Source organism: Pseudopipra pipra, chromosome 4, assembly GCF_036250125.1.
Source record: "Pseudopipra pipra isolate bDixPip1 chromosome 4, bDixPip1.hap1, whole genome shotgun sequence".
NCBI lineage: Eukaryota > Metazoa > Chordata > Aves > Passeriformes > Pipridae > Pseudopipra > Pseudopipra pipra.
The window spans coordinates 11,457,864-11,480,176 of NC_087552.1; the positions used below are offsets into that span (position 1 = coordinate 11,457,864).

General features: G+C 43.3%; 1 protein-coding gene across 7 annotated transcripts in view; it reads right to left on the minus strand.

The window, feature by feature from the left end:
- Nucleotides 1-19,465, minus strand: part of GAB1 (GRB2 associated binding protein 1) — a 101,426-nt gene extending 81,961 nt beyond the window's left edge. For 2 of the 7 annotated variants that reach the window (XM_064651556.1, XM_064651551.1), the window contains exon 1: nucleotides 18,672-19,457. In XM_064651556.1, the coding sequence (XP_064507626.1) occupies nucleotides 18,672-18,743 (72 nt within the window). In that variant the 5' untranslated portion in view covers nucleotides 18,744-19,457. Of the gene's footprint in view, nucleotides 1-18,671 lie in introns of all 7 variants that reach the window. The other 5 variants (XM_064651554.1, XM_064651555.1, XM_064651553.1 and 2 more) reach the window with 4 other exon arrangements.
- Between the last annotated feature and the right edge of the window lie 2,848 nt (nucleotides 19,466-22,313).

Consider the following 22,313-nt stretch of genomic DNA (forward strand, 5'->3'; position numbering starts at 1 on the left):
TAAATACATAAAGGACGGTTATGGTATTTTTTGAGTGTGTCTGATTTCCCCCAATCTGCAAAGAATTACAAGGTGCATCTCAAAAGCATATAGACTTCATGTGCCATTAATGTGTCACACCACAGGGGCATATTTTGTTAATGCTATGTAAGATATTACAGTACATTCACGTAGCTCTGCAGAGTTTAACCACACTCACCTAACAAGACAGGCGAGTTTGGCTTATACAATACGTAAACAAGCCTTAGAGCAAACATGCAGTAGAACAAGTTGAAACATTGGTTACATTAGTTAAACCTCATTACACCTGAGTAGCCTCTTCATTTCCAGTTATTCCCATTAAGAACACTGCAGGTTAGCAAGATCAGAAAATAAGAAGTCATCACCTTCTCCATACCCGCCCCCCACCACCACCACCACTTCCAGGAATACTTTGCACAGATTGATGCAGAACAACAATCAGAGAGTGCACAAACAGCTCTGGACCACTTCCAATTTACCCGCCCATCTATATGCAGACAGGTCTATCTTTTCCCCCCAAGCAGGGTCATTGCAAAACTCAAACACGGAGCCTGCTCAGTGTTAACTCGATTGGCACCAGCCTTCGGTACCTCGATCCCCGTCAGTACGTGCAGGATCCTGGGGAGGGGGCTCACACAACTATTTCCCCTCGGACAGCAACGGGCTTGGATTACACTCTGGCACTTTAGGATAGAGATTCTCTCCTGTGCAGAGTAATTAATTCTGTTTTGTCACACATCATTTTTAGAGAACTTTTAGAGACCTGCGAAGACAGAAAGTAGTAGCCCCAGTGGCCATATCACCGCTGTAAAGGTACTTCCCAGCTCCACCTCACTTCAGACTTGCCTGACACAGGTTAGGAAAAAAATGAGAGAGGCACAGTCCAGGGAAGACAAGGCTGATGCCACAGGAAGCACTCAAAGACTCCAAAGCTTTCTACTCTGTTCTGATGAGGGAATGCATGTGGTGAACTCTACTGGCTTCAGGTTTTGGTTTTTGTTTTTTTTTATTTTTAATATATATTTTCTTATTAGAGTAGTGAGATCATCAAATGAAAGAAATTTGGCTTTATAGTTAAAATTACATTCTTTCAGGGGTCAGTTTTCATATTTGTGTTTGCTTTTATATCTCAATGGAATTTGAATCATGCACGCTATTTGGGGCTTTACTGAAGGATGACCACAAAGAAACTTTACAGCTGATACAGAAGACAGCAGCTTATCTTGGCAGTGCTCCCAAAAGAGCACAGATAATTCCCATGCTCACCAGTCTGTATTCTGTCAATTGTTTCTATGCAAAATTCAGGCCATTTTTGGCCTTCATGGATCTCCATATGGGCAAAGTCCAAGCCACAAAGGAATCTCTCACTCTACCCAGATTAGACTAAAAAAGAGCAGTTACATTTAAAGCCTGCTACATGCTTTCCAGGCAAAGAAAGAGACGCTTTTCCCCATGAACTCTCCTGAAAAATTCATACACGGTTCCTTCCCTCAGTATAGACATAAGAGCATTTCACAAAAATACACAAGTGAATAGAATAGCCTCACAAATCCTTTGTACATGTAACAGAATAAATTAGCCTCAATTGAGAACTGAATGAAAAAAAACACCCTCTAGTTCTAATAGTTCAGAAAATAGTTTCACCACTTAATCCCAAACTTAGTGCAGAGTTCAAAACCAGAGATAAATCTATTAGAGCAGGCAGGAAAAATACTGAGATACAAGTCTCTATAGAGATACAGTGCAGTTACAAATAGCTTTTAGTACAACCTTCAGGGAGCGTGAATTTTATGAATTTATGAAAAAAACAGTTGCAGCATTTAGAGATATACAGGCCAGTCCTGTTTAACATCTTCACTGATGATCTGGACAAGGGGATCAAGTGCACCCTCAGTCAGTTCACAGATGACACCAAAATGGGTGGGAGTGTTAATCTGCTGGAGGGTAGGAGGGCTCTGCAGAGGGCTCTGGACAGGCTGGATCAGTGGGCCAAGGCCAACAGTATGAGGTTCAACAAGGCCAAGTGCCAGGTCCTGCACTTGGGTCACAACAGCCCCATGCAGTGCTACAGGCTGTGAGCAGAGCAGCTGGAAAGTGTCCTGGCAGAAAAGGACCTGGGGGTGCTGGTCAGCAGCCAGCTGAGCATGTGCCAGCATGTGCCCTGGTGGCCAAGAAAGCCAATGGCATCCTGACCTGGACCAGCAATAATGTGGCAAGCAGGAGCAGGGCAGTGATCACCTCCCTGTAATTGGCACTGGTGAGGCCACACCCCAAATCCTGTGTCCAGTTCTGGGCCACTCACTACAAAAAGGTAGTGAGGTGCTGGAGCGTGTCCAGAGAAGGGCAACAGAGCTGGGAAAGGGTCTGGAGCAAAAGTCTGATGAAGAGCAGCTGAGGGAGCTGGAGCTCTTGAGCTTGGAGAAAAGGAGGCTCAGAGGAGACCTTACTGCTCTCTACAACTATCTGAAAGCAGGCTGTAGCCAGGTAGGGGGCAGTCTTTTTTTCCAAATAACAAGAAACAGCACAAGAGGCAATGGCCTTAAGGTGTCCCAGGGGAAGTTTAGATTGGGTATTAGGAAAATTTTCTTCACTGAAAGGGTTGTCAAGCACTGGAAAAGGCTGCCCAGGGAAATGACAGAATCACCATTCCTGGAAGTGTTCAAAAACCACACAGACATGGTTTAGGGGTGGACATAACAGTGCTGGGTTAAGGGTTGGACTCCATGATCTTAGAGGTCTTTTCCAACCTTAATGGTTCTATGAATATGCTTAGCAAGTCTGAAAAATATGACACCAGCTACAGTTGGCTCTATCTGGAAAAAGCCCACACATCCAACCCATGGTGAATGCAGGCCAACACCTACGTGTTCCCAGAATGGGCAACTCCAGTGGTTAAGGGACTTAAGTTAGGAAAGTTAGGAAAATGTTGGGCATATGTTAAGGGAACAGAGAATGTGAGCTGCGAAGACAAATTCCAAGAAAAGAGGAAAATATACTTAATTTGGTAGCAAAACATTAATGGTAGCAGTATACAGAAGATAAGTCAGAGAAAAGGCAGTGTTTAGGAGGGGAGACTGAAGCATGTGTCATTGATGCAAAGTTTACGTAAAATGAGCATGAGAAGTCATCCATAAACAGTTTGATGGCAAGGAAGAGCAAAGATGAAGAGACAGAAGCTAACACAGAAGCTGCAGATCCTCAGGGTAAAGTGAGACCAACAGGAAAAGGCAGGGGGGAAAGAAAACAAAAAAGAGTACCTTTTACCTTTTAGTAAGGACATGAATTAAGTTACAAGAGTAGTAGGGTGTAATGTCACAAGGCTAAATACAAGAGCTCAAGCAAGTAGGTTTTAATTGTTTCTCAAGTGAATGAAGATGAAAAGGGAAAAAAATAAAAAGGATGAATGAACTTTTGACACAAGACTCAGCTTGGAAAAGGTCACCTGTAGGCCTGTGCAGGCATCTGCAGAGGTCACGAGGAATGATTGAATCAGGTCAAACCCAAGGCTTCCCAAATATGGAGATGTACTAGTAGATTCTGGGAAGGCTCTTGCCCTGAATTGTGTTCCAACCTACCCCTCACAGATGACCTTCTGGGCAAGGCTTATTTACATACCCACGTTTTTACCTGAAGGATGTGGAAACGGACATTTCATGAAGATTCTCCTACTTCCTACTAGGAAGGCAAAGATACATATTTTGTTGTCATGCCACTAATTTCTAAGTTGTTTGAACTGTTTTAATTACTATACACACACCAAGAGTTTATGGTAAATGCTGAAAAATATACACAGTGCTTTACTGCATTTAGAATATGCACTTATTTGGACATTGAGGTAAGTGCTACCACACTCAATTGAAGTTCAACGTGTTCTTTCAAATAATTTCATTAGCAAGACTTAATTTTTAATCCAGACCCGTAACAAATTTAGAGGACTCCCTCATTTTGTCTTTTTAAGTTACAGTAATAAATGACTAACAGAGCTACAGTTAGACCAATATGTCCTTGCTATCACACACAATAATTATCCGAAACAAAGTTTCTGAATTATGCTATTGCAACCTTAAAGATTTGTTGGGTTCTGCCTAATCTTCACAATACACCTTTGGGCAAGCCTGGGAAATTATCCTTGTAAACTAAAAGCTACAATCCTGCAACTACATCTGCATCTGGGGACCTTTTCCTACAGGTAAATGTTTGAATGCTACCAGGGAATAACTGCAGTTGAGAGGAGTTACACTTAATAACCTCAATGAACTTTCTTCCGATCTGTCTCTTTTTAACTATGCAGCCTGTAGTTTAGGGATCTGTTATTAAAAAAATAATTAATCAGTGTTGGATGCTGCACTTCTTCATGAAAAGCCAAGATTAACACATTGAGTCAACAACTTCTATTTTGAAATAGTTTAATTCTCTAAGGAGATGACTGCTTTCCCCAAATGATGCAGACATGTCTGCTGTTGTCTGGGCCAATTCAGAGGCTTGTTATTCACTACTCGGTTGATTTCAAAATCAGACTACCCCTTCAGAAAGTTGCAGAGACTATGACATCACATTTATGATAATTTATTGCACAATTACAGTGGCTACATCCCTGGATTCTATTTCGTGGGAAAGCATGTTTCTACTACAGTCTCAACGACTTTCTTGGCTTACGCCTGTTGACAGAATCACAAGTTTTGGTATAAAGCTTAGCCTGATTTTTTCATAACACCATAAAGGTGTTTAATAGCAACTCAAGGCTGCATAGTTCAATTGCCTAGAGAAATATTTGCACTTTAAATTGAGACTTACTGAAGTTTCACAAGCAACTCAGAAGCGCTGCCTAACAATTTGCTAAAAATCATACAACACTCACCAGATTTCCCTTTGGTACTACTTATGTCTTCTTAAAGAAACAAAAGGCCCAATATCCTTTGAGGAAGAAAGATTGTCATCGCCTCAGATGAACGACAATAATGCAATCACTGAAATTCAATGCAACAGCATCATTTAATAGCCTCAAGTTCAAATGAAAAGGTTTGTGCACCACTGTGATGTTTATTGACTGGAACTGATAAAACAGTACTGTGGAACATTACAAGACAACTTAAGGTAATGCAAATGACTGAAAAACTGGGTTTCATTATGCTTTGGTCAGTGTTATCTTCATTCTAACCAAGACACTTTATATTACAAGCTTAAATTAAAAGACAATAGTAGACAGGCCTGTAATGCTATAATTACAGGACCCAACCCTTACATTTTTGCTTCTGATTCAGCAAAACTTTCACCACACAGCGTACAAAGGACACAAAAGTATTTTCTACATTATTTAACATGGCATTTATTTGAATATGTACTTTTAAGTTTCAAGAAATCCAAAGCACATGCAACAAACAGATAAAATAAAAATATTTTCATGCAATTGTTTCCACATTCAGTTTCCACATGGTACAGTGTTATTAAGAAACAGGCTGCCATCATTTTAGACTAGAATATATTATAAACAGGATACTGCCTTCTAACATACTTCTTTCTTTCCAGTTCTCTAGTATTGTACATTACCAAATCACACCCCCAAGAAAATTACTTTCTTACTCCAAATACAGGAAACTCATTTCAACCCCAACCATAGAAACAGTAACTCCTCCCACTATTGTGGGAAAAAAATATAAATTCTTCAGTACACACAAGCAAACAGCACAAGTAGGCAATGATAACAGAAAGGGTATCCAACCTAATCAACTTCCAAGATGAGCTAGCAGGTTCAAAATCCCTCCAACTTATCTTTTGGAGGAACTTCATCCTTTCTTTCACTGACTGGATAAAAACAAATGGCACAAGGGAAAAGCCCATGTCCCTGTGCACGTGGAAACTGGAACATGAGGCATTCCTACTGCACGGAACAGCAGGGTTCTTCTGCCTCAACTGTCTTTTCTGAAATTTACTTTAGACTAGAGTAACATCCTGTTGCTTTGTCATACTGGCACAACTTGCAAAATGGTTTTGTTAGTTATTTTTTTTAGATCATAGACATTATGCTTTCCACGCTAGACACAACACCGTCAAGAAAATCAAGGTAAGTTGTAGCTGGGGAGAAGAAGGTGCTCACTCTTCTTTTTTACAAGAAAGCATGATGAAGTCAGCATAACACTGAGGCTGTTCTTACCTCATCTAATCTGTCCTAAATATATTTGACTTATTTTCACCTTTGTGGCATCTTAGGAGGAAGAATCGGAGACAGGAGTGAGGAGGTACTGATGGATAGGAAGGTACAAATGCAAAGTTGCCAAAACAAGGACTGGATCTTTCCTGTGTAGTCTCCATTTAGCAAGTTAAGTCCATTTAACAGTTCCACATGCAGTTGCAGTGTAGGAACTGTACTGTTCAGCACACTGTGAGGCTGGTCTATCATGATTCAGGACGAATCTTCCCCATAAAGGACAGAAACCAGCAAAGAGAGAGTGTGTTAATGCAACAGGTGAGGTGGAGAGTCGCTGTGGGTGTTAGCTGTGTCTTCCATGCTTCATTCTGGAGTCACAGCAAATTCAGAAATAAAATGAAGGATTTTTCAAAGCTTAGAAATAGGAATAACAATATGAAAAGTGAGGGTGATACGCTCCTATTTTGCAGCTTTTACAAATATGGTCTAAGAGGTCCATCAGGCTGATGGAGGCAGACCACGTGTCCCTAAGTACCCTGTGTTATCTCCCTGCCTTGCAGTGAAAGAATCCAAAAAATGAGCAAAGCCCTAATGTTAGACCAGACAGAGCTTCTCACAAGTGACTGGTTAAATGGCAGCCTCTGTGTATCTCAGCACTGTATGTACATGCAAGGCATGAGAAAGAGAAGAGGTGACACCAACAGCAGCAAGACTTGAGGCAACCCAGTTGCTACTGTTATTAACTTCAGAGGCTCATAATCCCACTGTTTATACTCTGCTTTTATCATCTGCTACCATTCACCTGCTGGTCCTGATCAGCCGAGCAGCTCCATCAGTTTAGAAGATAGGAAAGACAAGGAAAACAGCTGGCCACAGAAGCATGCAGTAAGCAGCTTATCCAACCTGTACACAAGTGAATTAGCTTCCCAAGCACACTGCCAGAGGGACCCCCCCCACACACACATTCATAAACACAATTTCAATTTGGAAAGGTGCCAGGAGTAAAATGTTTGTTTACTGCAGGCAGGAAGAGTTACCTATGATTCAGACATTAGGAAGTGACAGGAAGGACTAAATTATGCAATTTAAAAGTAGGAAAATAAACACAAAAGAGTTGCAATGAGAGGAAGAAGGAGAAGGAAAGGACAAAGAGACAAGTTTTGGATCTTCTCTCTCACTTGTGCAGGGCTGAAGCCATTCATTGCAGCAGGAGGCCCCTGTAGGATTTCTTCACCTTTTAACCCTCATTCTAGAGCCCCTAGCCAGGGACTTTCCTCCTTAGCACTGAGTAAGAAACATCTGTCCAGCTCAGTCTCCAGGTTGGAAAGGACAGATCACAGTCTGCCTTATTCCCTATTTTGTTTAAGCAGAGCGAGATTTCAGAGAAGAGCATTCCATCCCTTTAAACAACAGCTCCCAGAAGCAAAGGATTGACAAAAAGAAGGCTCATTTTCCAGCCAGCTAAGGGAGGCAGGAACATACTTCAGCTCTGTCGGATGCTGGTTGCAGAGACTGATAGGAAAACCTCTTCCCGTAAGCAGAAAGCAGGAGAAGCACTCCCATGGGAATAGCACTGCCTTCCCAGCAGCTGTTGGAAGCAATCGAGCATCTCAGCAGTGCTGCTTACCACTCTGCACCTCCCATCCACAGTTTGGCAGATCCCACTAAAAGTTTAGTTTCTTAAACTGCAGTAATAGTTGTGCATAATCAACATGCCCATTTCCAAGGCTAAAAACAGCAAACCAGCAGATTTGAATCACAGTAAGTTATGGCTGTGCTGTAAGAAAAGCCTACCAAAGAACACAATCTAATTTATGTAATGATGGTGGTGCCTCCCTCACACAATCAGTAAAGACCTTCCTGACACTCTCTTTATAAAACAGACAATAAATTCCTGCTCCCTCTTTTTTTTTTTTCCACAGAGTTGCAGAGATTCACAGAAAAACAGAGCCATCAAATCAAGGAAAAATGCAAAGGACTGTGAATTAATTTAGCACTGAAGCACACACCACAGCAGAAAACTCTGTAGTTACTTGTCCTGGGACAAAATTACCCTGGGACGAAACCAGGGTTATGTTTCCCAATTTACACTAATGAGTCATTTGAATGCTACTCTTCACTTTAGATTTCCCCCCTGCCCCATTTCTCTCTTCCCCTCTCCAAAACTTCACAAAAATCAAAAACAGGTTTTATCTTAGTAAAGACTCCTGAGTGCATGTAAGTGTGTTTTCTCTGCCAACAGGCCTTCAGTAGTGAAGAGTAACTTAAGTTCTTTCTCACAGTGCTGACAAGCTTATGCAATTTTACTTCATTTGTGCACACAGACAACTGTATTAGATAGGTCATAACTAAGAGCGTGACATGACCTCAGCTTTGAGCTTTAAGAGCATTATTTCACACTGAGTAACAACTCATTAGACTGCAAAACTTACTCACATAGCATGATGCAAATAATTTCAGCAGTAACAGCACACAAACAGTGAATGGAGATGCATTAGGACATGCAAGATTCAGGAAGATACAGTTACTGATATTTTGCACTTATCGAAGTTATCTCCCTTAGTAACAGGAAAGGATTTTGTAAACAACGAGTTTATCTAATGCCACCATGAGAACATCACCCAGCATAACCCATTATTGAAAGAAGAAACATTTCTTTAAGGAAAAGCACCACAAGAAATCATGGAATCACACAACAAGGGACAGATTCAAAAGGGGTATGTTTCTGTCAGTTTGTGGCTTAAACATCAAATTAAGTTCATACAGATCACTACTTTCTAGGAAAGCAGAATTGCCAGATGGCATCACACCCATAGCCTACCTCTGACACTTCCTTCACGTCGGCAGAATGAGGAAAAGACTGGATCACATAAGTGAACCACAGGAACTGGTTACAACTCGACACTTTAGAAGTCTCCTCTTATCACACCCCAGACCTCCAAGCACTCATGTTTACAGCTGGGAGATTCTCTCCAAGCTTCCCCGGAATCTCCTGCATTCCCAATGTGGATACCACATGGCAGAGCGTTCCACTGCCTCATCTGTCCTGGGAAACACAAGTCTCTTGTGTTTCAAATTGCACTGCAAACTCTCCCCCACACACACTTTCTCCCTGTCTCTTTTTCTTTTCTTTTCTTTTTTTAATTAAACCATGCAAGGACAAATTGTGAATTCAGATCAAATCCATACATAACTTTGACATCCTCTTTCTTGGTTGTTTCACAGACTAATCCCTGTAATAATCATTAGGAGCACCAAATAAATTATCCCCACCATCTCTTTCCTAATACGCTCCTTGCTTTTCAGTGTTAAAAGGGGCAGACTTGCTGCCAGTATTTTACCATATTTTTAAGGATCACAGATATTCATATTCCTTTTTTTTAAAAAATCATAAATGTTTGCTAGATTCTGTATAGGGACTTTGGAGTTCATTGAGATAAGGGACTGTTCACATGCTCTACACTGACTGGTTTCCAAAAGCAGTCCTTTCAAAGCAGCCATCATCCCCGCACCATCTCAAAACCAGGCACAGCTTCCCTACTACATCTGATCCTGCTTAACAATCTACATGGAAACACAAACGTCAGAAAACTGTAACAGAAACATGCATTAAGTGTGAATGGGAACATTTGTCTAGCACATTACGTGACTCAGTGCAGTTATTCTTCATACAAAGGGAAAATGACAAACTGACACGTAATTTTTGGAATTGCTTCTTTTTACTTTATTTTTTTATAAATGGGTGTTATTCCATTTTGAAACCTAAAATCCATTTTTCATCTGATATCATGTGTTTATTTACCCTTTTAATAACTCTCCCAAATGGACTGTAATTCTTATGTGTTGATTGCATCAAAGGTCTATTTGAAGGCAAGGGTATTAACTGTGTTTGAATAGCTTCCTGTATTCTTACTCCATACCCCAAATCTAATCCTGTGAACTCCTACTGTCAGCAATAAACACCTACAGAGGGTTTATTTTGTTTTTAAATCCCAAGCCCCAGACAACATAGAAAAATAACCCAAAATCTAATTTTGCATTGATTTTCTTTTTTCCCCCCTTTTCCCTTTGAGGCAGAAATACTGAAGAGCCTGCCAGTAGCTGTGGCCTCAGAGAGAGGAGCAGGAGGAGCACGCTGGCCTGCACCACTGAAACCCATCACATTCCTCCCGGGGTGGAGACAGGCTCACCCGGAGCAAGGCAGGCAGCAGATCTGCCATCACCCTGCCCCAAGGCTGGCTGTGCTGGGAAGCGGGTGGGGAACCAGATTTACTTTGTGACAGCCACTATCTCCACTGCCACGAAGGGTTTATCTGGCGTTGTTTTCACTTATAAAGCAGCAGAACAACCCACATGTGACAAGCGAGCTGGCTGGAAAACTCCTGTGTGGGAAACAGGCAAAGGGACAAGTTTGCTTTTCTCCTGCTGGGCAAAGTTTTATCCCAATCCCCAGCTGCCATCCCCAGCCTCGCCTGCACATCACCCCACATCAAGATTCCTCATCCTGGTTAGCCAGCGTGCGGCAGAAGACAAAAATTACCTCCTTTTATAAATTGCAGAGAAGGCAAAGCTTTCTCCTGGCTTCCTAGAAATTCTCAGAGAAAAGAACAAGCACATCTCCTGAAAAAACCATAGTTGTTTTTAAACCACTCTGCCAGTAAACTGCTGTACAAAATACAAACGAGCACAAGCTTTTCATTTAATTCACTTCTTGACGTGGGACCTAAGCTCAGCTATCCAGAACTGACAAGCTGGTATTGTAACTTGGCACAGCTTCCTAGCCAAAGTATTGCCTCTTTTTCATGGTATGTTTTTAAACAGAATTATTTGCATTATGTACAGATATTATTTATAATGATACACAAGCCATATGGACATAACTGCCTGACATTTTTAATTACAGATTATTATGCTACCAGCTCCAAGAGAGACAACTCTCATGCTGTCATTTACCCCAAACAACTGCTATTTACCAGAAAAAAAAAGGGGAAGAAAAATGTGTCACCATAACCTCAGGGAGTTAAATCCTAAAGTTGTAATTCTGGGGCATAAAATGCAATTAAATATATTCCTTCTCCTCAGTTAGAAAAACAAAAACATACAAAGAAAAAGCAGGTTAGAGAGTTCAACAGTTAATTCAGTCTCTTTCATCTCACAGAAAGTTACCTTATAAACATTTCCCTGCTGTATTCTGCCAAAGAGACAGGCAGATACTACATAACATAAGATTGCTTTTTACAACTAAAAGCAGCATGGCATGTTTCAAAGAGCTTCAAAAATTCATCAGAAGAAACAAAACCTTCGTCAACAGCTGGAAGCAAATACAAGTACAAAAAACATACTATGAAACCTTTTATTGGAAGCCAGGGGTGCTTTTTAAAGAAAAAAGAAATACAACAAGCATATTTCAGTGAACAATATTTACAAAGCTAACATTATTTTTGTAACTATGAATACTTTTTCTAAGGCAAACAAGCCACAGAATTCATAAAAGAACCACTGCAATAGCCTAATCAAAACTGATAAAGGGAGAGTTGAGAATAAACAATACTTTACTGCAGTTGGGAGACGTCAGAATCCTCCCTCCCCACCTCCCCCCCCCAAAAAAACCCCAACACCAAACCAAAAAAACCCTACAGTACTGCCTTAGAACTAGTTGTTCATACATACGAGGAGCTGAATTCCCATTAGAGTCCCTGAAACAGCAGCAAATGACACTGGCCTACAATATTCCCCGTACACAACACATACCTGCCTTGACAAGATTATCCCTTTCTGTCTGATCTTTCAGCCTGCCTTGCTCAAGTCATTTGCATGACATAAGGTCTGTCCCTCCTAACGAAATACTGCCATGAAATTGCAACAGGTGAAATTGCTTCTATTGGCAATAAAATGATTAGTCACTGAAGCACAGAAAATTTCAAGGTCATTTTGAAAAGGTCTCAAGAAGTCTGTCACAGCAACACTACAGAAGCGGGGATGAAAAAAAAAAGGAGGTGTATCTTTGCTTCACATTTATTTGCTCTGCATCAAAACAAAACTTGCACCTCATCAGTTGTACTCCCCTGCTTAAGAAAATATTTCACCCAATATATTTTGGTGACATCTATTTTTAGACTAGAAAAAGGTGACAGCAAGACTGAAGAAGTATAAGACAGCCAAGCCTGAGCCATCTACAATACATAAATTTATTCTTTCCCTTAAAATTACTACATTTGGAATCACTGGTATTCCTTCATTTTTTTGCCAAGCTTTCTGTCAGAGCCATAAACCAAATTTAATGGGAAATAAATGTTTTCTAAATGTCTAGAGAAGATACATTTAATTCCGATTATCTGATCCAGAAGTTATATCAAAAAACACAAAAAAACCCCCCATGCCTCACAAATGATCAAACCATCATTCCAAAAGTTTTAAAATTTAAAGAGAAAAGAGGACACTTGAAAGAGTTCTGTTTGTCATTTTCCTCTCTCTAAATAAAGGACTGTTGAATATCAAAAAAGATCAATGAAAATGGAAGGATTACCTCTCAGCTGAAAGAGTGACCTGGTCAACCAAAGGCTTCCAGAATTGGTGCTCATTTTGGCAGTCAAGGCCTACACTTTTTTAAGCTAAACTGTCCAATAAAACATTCATTTTTCAATACATCCAATTCACTTTTCACACATCTGCTTGGGGCCTATGATTGACTAAGAGGCGTGCAAAACAAGCTCATCTGCGTATAATTGGAAGTCAAATTCATGGTATTTCATTATTTCCTCTGCTTAGTACATGTGTTGCTTATACTGAATTATTCAATGCTGCAAGACTTTGTGCATTCGTGCAGGAGCAGCCACTATGCAGCACCAAGAAAATGGAAGACATCAATTTGTTTTTCCACTTCCTCTCGCTGCTCCCTGTTAGTTCCTCATTGAACTGTAATCCCCTGTGATTAGCTGCACCAAATCTTATTAGCACACCTATCAAAATACAGCAGCATAGTGAAAGGATATCCATAAGCTGCTATACATCCAATTGCAAACCATCTCCAACATCACAAAGAGTCAGAAGTTGACTATTTCCTCATTTCTCAGCTATCGTGGTCCCAAATTAAGGGTTATTATTTAGCAGTTGCTAAGAAAAATTTTTCACATCATTTACCATATTTAGAATATCTGCCTTATTTCATATGTCCAGTAGTTCACCTGCACTTCAAGAGGAAAAGGACAATTTCTGTTACTTACACCTCCGACTTTCCTATCTACACCAAGGAGAGAAAGCATCCAACCAGTCCAGGTACTGTTTGACCACACAAGCTGAGAAACATTTAAATTAACAGTATCCATCAGTGTGGTATACTACATAAAAATTTAAAATAACTAGTGGAAGGTAATTGTGCTACATGTATATTAGGCTTCTTATCTGTTTTATACACTGTTGCCTGCTCTTACCTGCTGAAACCATTCCCAGGGAGCTGATTCAGAGCACAGGTCAAGCACTAACAGTGTTGTAGCTCTGGCAGCTAAGTCAACACCAGCTGCTGATGCGCTCTCAAAGATCACAAATACTTGTACAGTGAGTTCCACACTCCTCATGTGAGACACCCAAACAGCAAGTTTAGGGGGTAGGTATAACCCCCTACATACCAGAGATTGCTTCAGCATCTTCAGTTGGCACACGAAACAATGCAACTTCCTTCTATAATCAACAAAAACATTGTGTTTAGTCATGCTTTGAACTTCATGGTTTTCGGTTTACTAACCCATGTTTGAAAAGATCAAAAGTCAAACTGCTGTTTTCTGACTAGTGCACAGCAGAAGGGGAAGGGCAGACTTCCTTCCAGAAGGAAAGTTTTCTGCACAAACACCAATTCCTGCAAGGTCTTCAGCAACTCCTGGAGTAGCACAAGCACAATCACGTTCAGAACATTAAGATGTCACATAATGGTACTTGATTACACATCTGTCTTGAGTTAACTTAACTTGACCCAGCTCCACAGGGACAGCACTGAATGATGTCAAACTAGCTCATCTTGTTTCTTTCTCCTGTAAACCAACCGGATTGTTAAATTTGCTCACTATGCTGATGAAAGATCACAAAAAAAAAGCTTTAACACAAACAGGTGTCTTCCAGAAAAAGGGCCTTTGTCAGGCACTGCAACTTTTACCAAATTACAACTATTCTGCTGAATAAAACATTTCTTAACACCATTACATATCTTAGCACATTTAAGTATTACTCAAGACAGAAGAGGCACCTATGTGATTAGTGCCAAAGAGCAACTGCCAAATAAACCACAGCAAAATATTCCACTTCTGTACCCATACTGTCTGAGCCTCTATTTCAAACATCAATAACTAAGCTTAATAGTCTGGCACTTTTCAAGTCTCTGTCTATGACTGAAAAGATTAGAAAGTCAGAAGATACTATTTGAGCCTTGTCTGAATTACATCAGTGCCCTTTATGTCCTGGGGAGCTCAGGCCTATTTCTCATTTTTACACTCTTTGCTTTTAAATAATTAAATGCACAATCAATAGGAATAGTCAAATAACCACAGGATTTTTAGTAACAATTACATCAAAATTGATTCCTAATTTACTTTCAAAAACATCTTAAGAACTCTCAGAAGTGCAGGGAAGTCTTCTAGATACAGAAAAATCTGAACCAACTTACCCCAAAAAGTGTTTAGTCTATGCAGGATATTTTTGATGGAGTTTTACCTTTTATCAAATAAAATTTATTTCACTCTAAGTAGGACACATTAGAATCACAGAACTGTTAGAGTTGGAAGGGAGATAGTCTAGTCCAACCCCCCTGCCAAGGCAGGGTCACCTGGAGCAGGTGATGCAGGAACACGTCCAGGTGGGTTTGGAACGTCTCCAGAGAGGGAGACTCCATAACCTCTCTGGGCAGCCTGTTCCAGTGCTCTACCACCCTCAAGGTTAATAAGTTCTTCCTCATGTTGAGGTGAAACTTCTTGTGTTTTAGTTTATGACCATTGCTCCTTGCCCTGAAAAGAGTCTGGCACCATCCCCTTGGCACTTGCCTTCGAGATATTTATGTGCATTAATGACATCCCCTCAGAACACTGGGAATTATTATATTACCTCATTAGACTTTCTACAAACTGTTTTCATAAATCAACCATCAATGCTAAGACCCTGATTCTAAGCACATCCAAGTTGTCATACTGAGCCCTAGTCTACCCCAGACAAAAATGTAGTAGTTCTAGGAGAGAATTTAAGACTTATTCCCATTCACGCCAGCTCTTCTCCCTTGCTTTACCAAGGACAGCTGTGTTTAAATATCTGGTGGTTTCATAGCATAATGGCAGTAAAAAACCCTCTATGCTGCTACCACAAAGAATCAGCTATTTTAACTGGCACGTGCACAGCAGAACTGTAACGTAGCAGAAAACCACGAAGCCAAGGCTTACTATCACTTCATAAAGGACAGATGGGGAGAAAGAGGCTTTCCAACTACATCCTTAAAAATAAGGGGACCAGAGCAGAAAAAGTACAGCAGGTAAAGCACGTAAATGTTTGCAAAGTTGAAGGCAACAGAACAAGGGAAGAAAGGAAAACATATAAGAGGGTAGCAGAAGCTGTGAAATCTAGCACTCCTCCATCCCTCTGCACAAACAAGTTCTTTCAGGTACTCGTGCAACCGCAGCATAGGCTGTGGAGACCTGTGCAGGATTTAGTCCCAGCTCCCTTCCCCTTCTCCTCCACTAAATCCACATCCCCATCTTGGACCCCCAGCTGGCACCAAAAGTTACCTGTACTTTCCTCAGAGATCTGCTGCTGGAAGCAGCCACTCTATTCCATCAAACTGTTCTGAATACCAGCTCCGGGGAACCAACAGCAGGTGCCAATGGCTATCAGAACGTTAATTCATACCAAAAACACATGAATGAGGCATGAGAATAGAACTCCCTTTAAGGAGGGAAACAGACATTGACATTAAGGCATACATTAAAGGAAATCTGACTTTTCCACCTGCACGACAGGATTGGTTGGAGATTTTTTCTTTTTTTAGCCTCAAAATGAGTGTAAGCCAGCTTTAATACCATGTCCCACTGTTTCAAACTAAAAACTGAAGTCCCTGCGAAACACATGCCTATGTACTAGCTTCAAAGTGCTCCTTTACGCCCTTCCTAAGAACTGAAACCACATTTAACTGCGATTTCAGACTTTTTATCTCCCTTTCCAGATGGTAACCTGGGTCTGCCCCAACACTTGCATGCAAAAACTAATAGAGCGTGAAGCTACAATTTTCCATATATACATGTGAAAAGTATGCATTGCAGAAAAGCCATTTCCTATCGAAATCACTTTCCCATCTTTTCATCTGGTGCAGCCCCTTGAAATATCACCACTATAAAATATGGCTTTAAAAAAAAACACAGCTCTCTCTCTCTCTCTCCTGCGCCTTCGCTTAAGCGTAGAATTACAGAGAGCACAGGCCAACCCTTCAGTCAGTGCACTCAGCTAAAGTTCATCGTCTTAAGGACGTCAACTTTTTGTTTGTTCAAAGACGGCGACCAGAATGTCAAGGTCACTTTTAGGTCTTTGAAGTGAGCGTGAACCTCCAGCCTACAGCCGACCTGGCACTACGGATGAGCAGGAGGAATGTCACTTGAAGTCCTCCTCTAAACAGCACCTTTCTTTTATACACGCACAAAACAGTCCAAAACAACGTGCAAGATTTAAACTCAGGACCTTATGGCCTACAATGCATGAAGATGATAAACCAAGTCATGTTCATATAAGCTTTCTATACTATCACTCTGCCTCCTCAAAAAGCAGGTCCCCCTTTTCAAGTGAAAATTAAGGATTTACCTCTTTCGGACAGGGAAACACTTGACCAGTGCTGTAGTGAGGGTTATCCCCTCAAAGGTGCTGTGTGATTCCAGTATGGAAGCACAGTTATAAATACACTGAAGGGACAGCTACATGGAAAGAAAGCTGGCATATTTAGGGATTGATTTATGGGATTGATTTAGGAGGGCAAACTCTTGCTTACAACTCTGTTTGTTAACAGACAGCACAACTGTACAGGATTTAGAGTCTGAGTGGGAAATTTTTTCAAACTTTTAAAAAACATTAATGCCTAATTCCTACAGGCTGGTAAAGAGGCATCCTGTGAATACACAATTAGACATGGAGAGTTGGCCAAAAATACAGTCCATGTCCAATTCAGCAGGGAAGCAGAACCCTGCTATGTCCCGTCAGGATGTTCTCTTTGCAAGTCTGATCCTGTGTCCTTCACACAAACAGGACTCTTTCCATTGGGAACCAAAAAGCAGGCTATCCCAAATATTATTTTTTAATCTAAACAGAGTCTCATTTCACCATTTTCCTGGCATTTAAAAAAAACACACGTCCATAAGAGCAACAGTTCATCGAGAAGTGGTTGCTAATCGCTAACAGATGAAAACAACATGGTCACATTAAAACCCGTAATTCACAGATTCTCAAACAAATCTGAAAGTTTAGCTGCTTAAAAGGGGAAAAAAAAATACAACCAACACTGGAAAAAGAAAAAAGAAAAGGGAAAAAAAAAAAAGAAGGCCCAACATTTTGTCCCAATTACACAGATGCCGCGAAGCGAGCCGGGTGCCAATGGGAAAGGGCTCAGCCAGCAGCGATGACTCCTGGCATCACCCATCCCTCCTACGTGACCTGACAGCCTCCCCGGCGGCCCCGCAGCTCCGATGTGCCCTGTCACGGAATCTGCCCGCTCAGCAAACGCGCTCCATTTTCCTGCCAGGAGCGCGGTGTCCGCTCCGCTGCAGCCCCTGCGAGCGCAGCCACCGCCGAGCAACAGCGGGAACAACTTCGGGAAAAGAGACAGGCATTTCTCTTAAAACTCCCTCCGCCTTCTTCCCGGTGCGGAGAGCAAGGGCAGAGCTTCCCCCCGGCCCCAGCGGGAGCGCTCCCGGGGCATCCTCGGCTCCCGCCGTCTCCGGGCCGACAGCCCCGGCTGCGATCCCGCCGGGAGCGGCTCCCGAGTGCCGGGGCGCCCCTCGCCCTCCCTGTGATCGGGCACCACCACCGGCACGGCAAGTGTTTACGTTTAAAAATACATATAGACCGAGCCCCGGATCCACAGGGAAGAGGGGGAAAACTCCGCCCCCCTCCCTGCTCCCGACTCCCTCGGAAAGGCGATAAAAAGCTGGGCTGGAAACATCTGACCGCTCAGCGCCCCTTTTATAAGGGGGAAAAAAAAAAGAAGGGGGAGGAAAAAAAAGGAAAGTAGAGAAATAAAAAAAAAAAAAAAAAAAGGGAAAATAAAGGTTGGGGAAGCCGGACGGGACGTGCCGGGCAGAAGTCCCGGCTGGAACAGGGAGGCGGCCGGGAGGGAGGGCGGCTGGCCCGGGCCCGGCCGGCAGGGACCGCGCGGGGAGGCCGGGCCGGGCCGGGCGGGAGCGGGAGGCGAGCGCGGAGTCCCCCGGGAGACAAGCGGGGAAAGGAGGGAGAGAAGGAGGGGGAGCGCGGCCCGCGAGTGGGAGAGGGCACTCACGTAGCGTTTCAACTTCTTCTCCGGCGGGGACTTTCGGAGCCAGCCCGAGCAGACCACCTCCCCGCCGCTCATGGCTGCGCCGCTGCCCGCCGGGGCGCTCCCTCCTTTTCCTTCTCCTCCTTCTCCTCAGGCAGCGGCGACGGCACCGGCGCCCGGGCCGAGGGAGCTCCGATCCGCGGCGGCGGCAGCACCGCGCCCGCCCCGGCCTCCCGGGGCTGCGGGGCGAGGGGCGGGACGGGGCGCGGGGTGTGTGTGTGCCTGTCTCTCTCGGACAACAACCCGCCGGAGCGGAGCGGCGAGAGGGGCTGAGGCGGGAGGGTCCCCCCTTCCTCCTCCTCCTCCTCCTCCTCGCCGCCGCCGAGTCACACGGACATCGGGAGCGACGACAGGGGCGGCCGCCGCCCCGCCGCAACTTCGGCGTCCCAGGGCAGGATCCAGGATCCAGCCACCGCCCCGCGCCGGTGGCACCGCCCCCGCGCCCCGCCGGGACCCTCCCGCCGGGAACGGCCGCGGGGGGCTCCGCTCCGCTCCCCTCCCTCCCCTCGCCCCGCCGAGCTCAGCGCCGGCCGCCGCGGCTCCACGGGCTCGCTCCTTCCCCTTCCCTTGCTTCCTCCTCCCCCTGCGCCCGGGAGGAGGGGATCGACCAGCGCTGCTGCCTTCCCTCCCTCGCCTTGCCCTGCGCGGGGAGTGGCGAGGCGGTGGTCTCGCCTCGGGCTTGGGGCCGTGGCCGGGGGCTTGGTCCGCTCCCTCCCGGCCAGCGAGGGAGGGGTTTACCCTGGAATTCACCGCGCCGTGTCCCCCCGCCCCCGCCCCTCAAGCCCCTTTCCCCCTCAACGCCGAGCGGCGGCACCTCCCCTGCCGGCCCCGCCTGCCCCCGCCCCAGCGCCGCCCCGAGCGCGGCGGCGGCGGCTCCCCCCGAAACTCCGCCGGAGCCTTTTCAAACAACAAGGGCTTGGAGAGGGAGAGAGAGAGGGAGGGAGGGAGGGAGGGACGGGCTTCCCAGAGGGATCCTGGGAGCTGTAGTCGGCGGCCGGCGGGGACTGCGACGGCGCGGAGGGGCCGGGGGCGAAGGACGGGCTCCCGGCGCTGAGGGCGGGGGGCGGCGGCTTCTGCGCGGTTCCGAGGGACGGGGCCGGGAAGCGTGTGGAGATTCAAACAACAAGTATTGAAACCGACGCTGAAATGATGATTCTTTGAGAACCTGACGCAAAATCGTTCGCTAGCGATGGGGAAAACAAACAAACCAACCGACCCCAAACAAACAAACAAACAAACAAACAAACAGCAACCTAAAAATCCCTATTAAAACTGCATTAAAAAACAGTTCGGCCAAAGTAAACTCCCCTTAGCAAGTCTGGAACTGCCTTAGGAAGAAAAAAAAAAATAAGGGTAAGACCCAACTCGTTCACCGTCTCTGCTGTGGGCGCTCTCTATTTCTTCCACTATGCCAGAAAATACCTCCAAATACATAATAATAGCAAATAAAATATATAATCAATATAATCAAATAACATTGCATGAATAATAATAATAATAATACATTTTACGTTTTCATTTACAGTGAAAGTAACTTCTTTTTTTTTTTTTTTTTTTTTTTTTTTACAGATTACTAAACCGCAGAGTTCTGGAACGGGACCGCTGCTGTGCTGTTTAAGCCCCGGTGCTCTTCCACTGCAGAGAAGTAGTCCCCCTAGTGTGCCTGGGCTGCAGGGAGCCCGGCGGTGCTGCCATTCATCCAGGCATAGTGCATTAAAAAGTTACAAAGGTGTAGTGTATAGGGGCATTTCAAGAAATAACAGGAAAAAATAAAGGTGAAAGCCCAGAGGTGTTAAAATCTGCACAGCAATTCCAACGTAAATCTTTTCGCGATAATTACGACAGGTGAAGCACTGTTAAGCACTAAAAGAAAGATCATCAAAGAAGAAGATATTTTGCCGAAAGATTTTGAAATAAGAAAACCAGTGAATATTGGCCTTTATCGATATTAAGAGTGCACAGATCCTGGCATCCAAACCATCCTCGCATTCATTTCTGCACATCATCACTTCAGCTGCCTCAGTGAGGCCAGTGAAAAAGAGTAAGAAAGTGATTTGATGAGTGCAGTTGGTAAACATGAACTCAAATTGTACTGGTAGGTTTAGATTTCAAGCTGAGTTTCAGTACAGCTCTTTTTTTTTAACTACTAATGCCATTGTTTAAGAATCTCAACATTTGAGATTATCCAAGTGTCAGATAAGACCACAAAACCTTCCAGTTTCCTTTAGAACCCTGGAGATGATTTAGTATTGTCAGATCAAGAACATGTAGAATCAGTGTAAACTAACTAAAAATACCATTGGCTTTAGGGCGTTGCAATGTGATCCAATGGTTCATTTAAATCCCATTAATTAACCCATGTCTTGAGGGCCAATCAAAGAAAGCCTGTTTTGGCTCAAGCAGACTCTATGGAGGCACCAACCAAACAAGTTATCTGGTCCAAAGACACAAGATTGTCCCTGAGGTCAAATTTCAAAACATTACATTTGTATTTTAAAACATGCTGAAACCAGTATTAGCCTGGACTCCAGCATTAGTTTTCATATATTTGTTTGTCAATTCATTTTCTTGGAAATAGCCATCCAGAGACAAACGTTGTATGAGGGTTTCATCCCTGCCATGTAATGATGAAATATACATTGGGGGAAAAGAGCTAATATCATTGTGAAGAATAATAAGTAATAAAAACTGCCTTTTAGACCATACTTTGTTGTTGAGCCTAATCACAAGCCCCAACACTGGATATAAAATTGCTTTATTGCATTGTTGAATTGAAGAAAACATAATGCAGCAAAGCAAGGTTTCCAGATCCCTAGTTAAGATGTTGCCTGATGGTCTGCTCCCTTCCTACTCATGGCAATGGATTTCCTTCCCTGTTCTCAACCATTTGAGTTACCCATCCACAGTCCCGCTGGCGCCTTCACTAATCATCTCAGGATAGGGCTGCACGGAACCGTCTCTTCCCAAGTAAGTGAACAGCTAGCAAATCCAAGATTATTAATGCTGTGGATTTCTGTGCCTAACCAGCAATGCTCTACAGTTCATAATTTAGATACCCTGTATTAAGGTAAACCGGAGCAATTAAGACTAATGAAATACATAAACAGCACAACATTTAGGTCTGACTCTTAACACCTGCATATTTACAGCTGTAAAACTGTCTATGAAGAGAATAGTGAAATAATTATGCCAGATAGTTGCTCCGTGTAGAAAAATTCTTGCACTTAGCTAACTTAGACTAGGCTATAATTTCCTGAAATTAGGATAAAAATCACAAAGACCTCTGTCAAGAATGACTGTTAGACTTGGTTTGCCTGCTAAGCTCTTGTCCTGAAAGTTTAAACAACATTAAACGTGCTCCATTTTTAAATTCTCCTGCAATATGATTTGTGCTTGGAAGTACCAAATACCCTTTGGGGACAGCCACTGCTTGCAGGATTGCTGTAACCCTACATCAGGACACAACCACCCTTTCCCTTCCCTTTGTTCCCTCTGGTTATTTCTGTGCTGTTCCTCAGGAAACCTGAAGGACAAAGGTCCTTTAAGCTCAATTAATTGCACTACGGAGGTCTTTGGTATTTCTGTACAAAGCCAATCCTTTGAGGA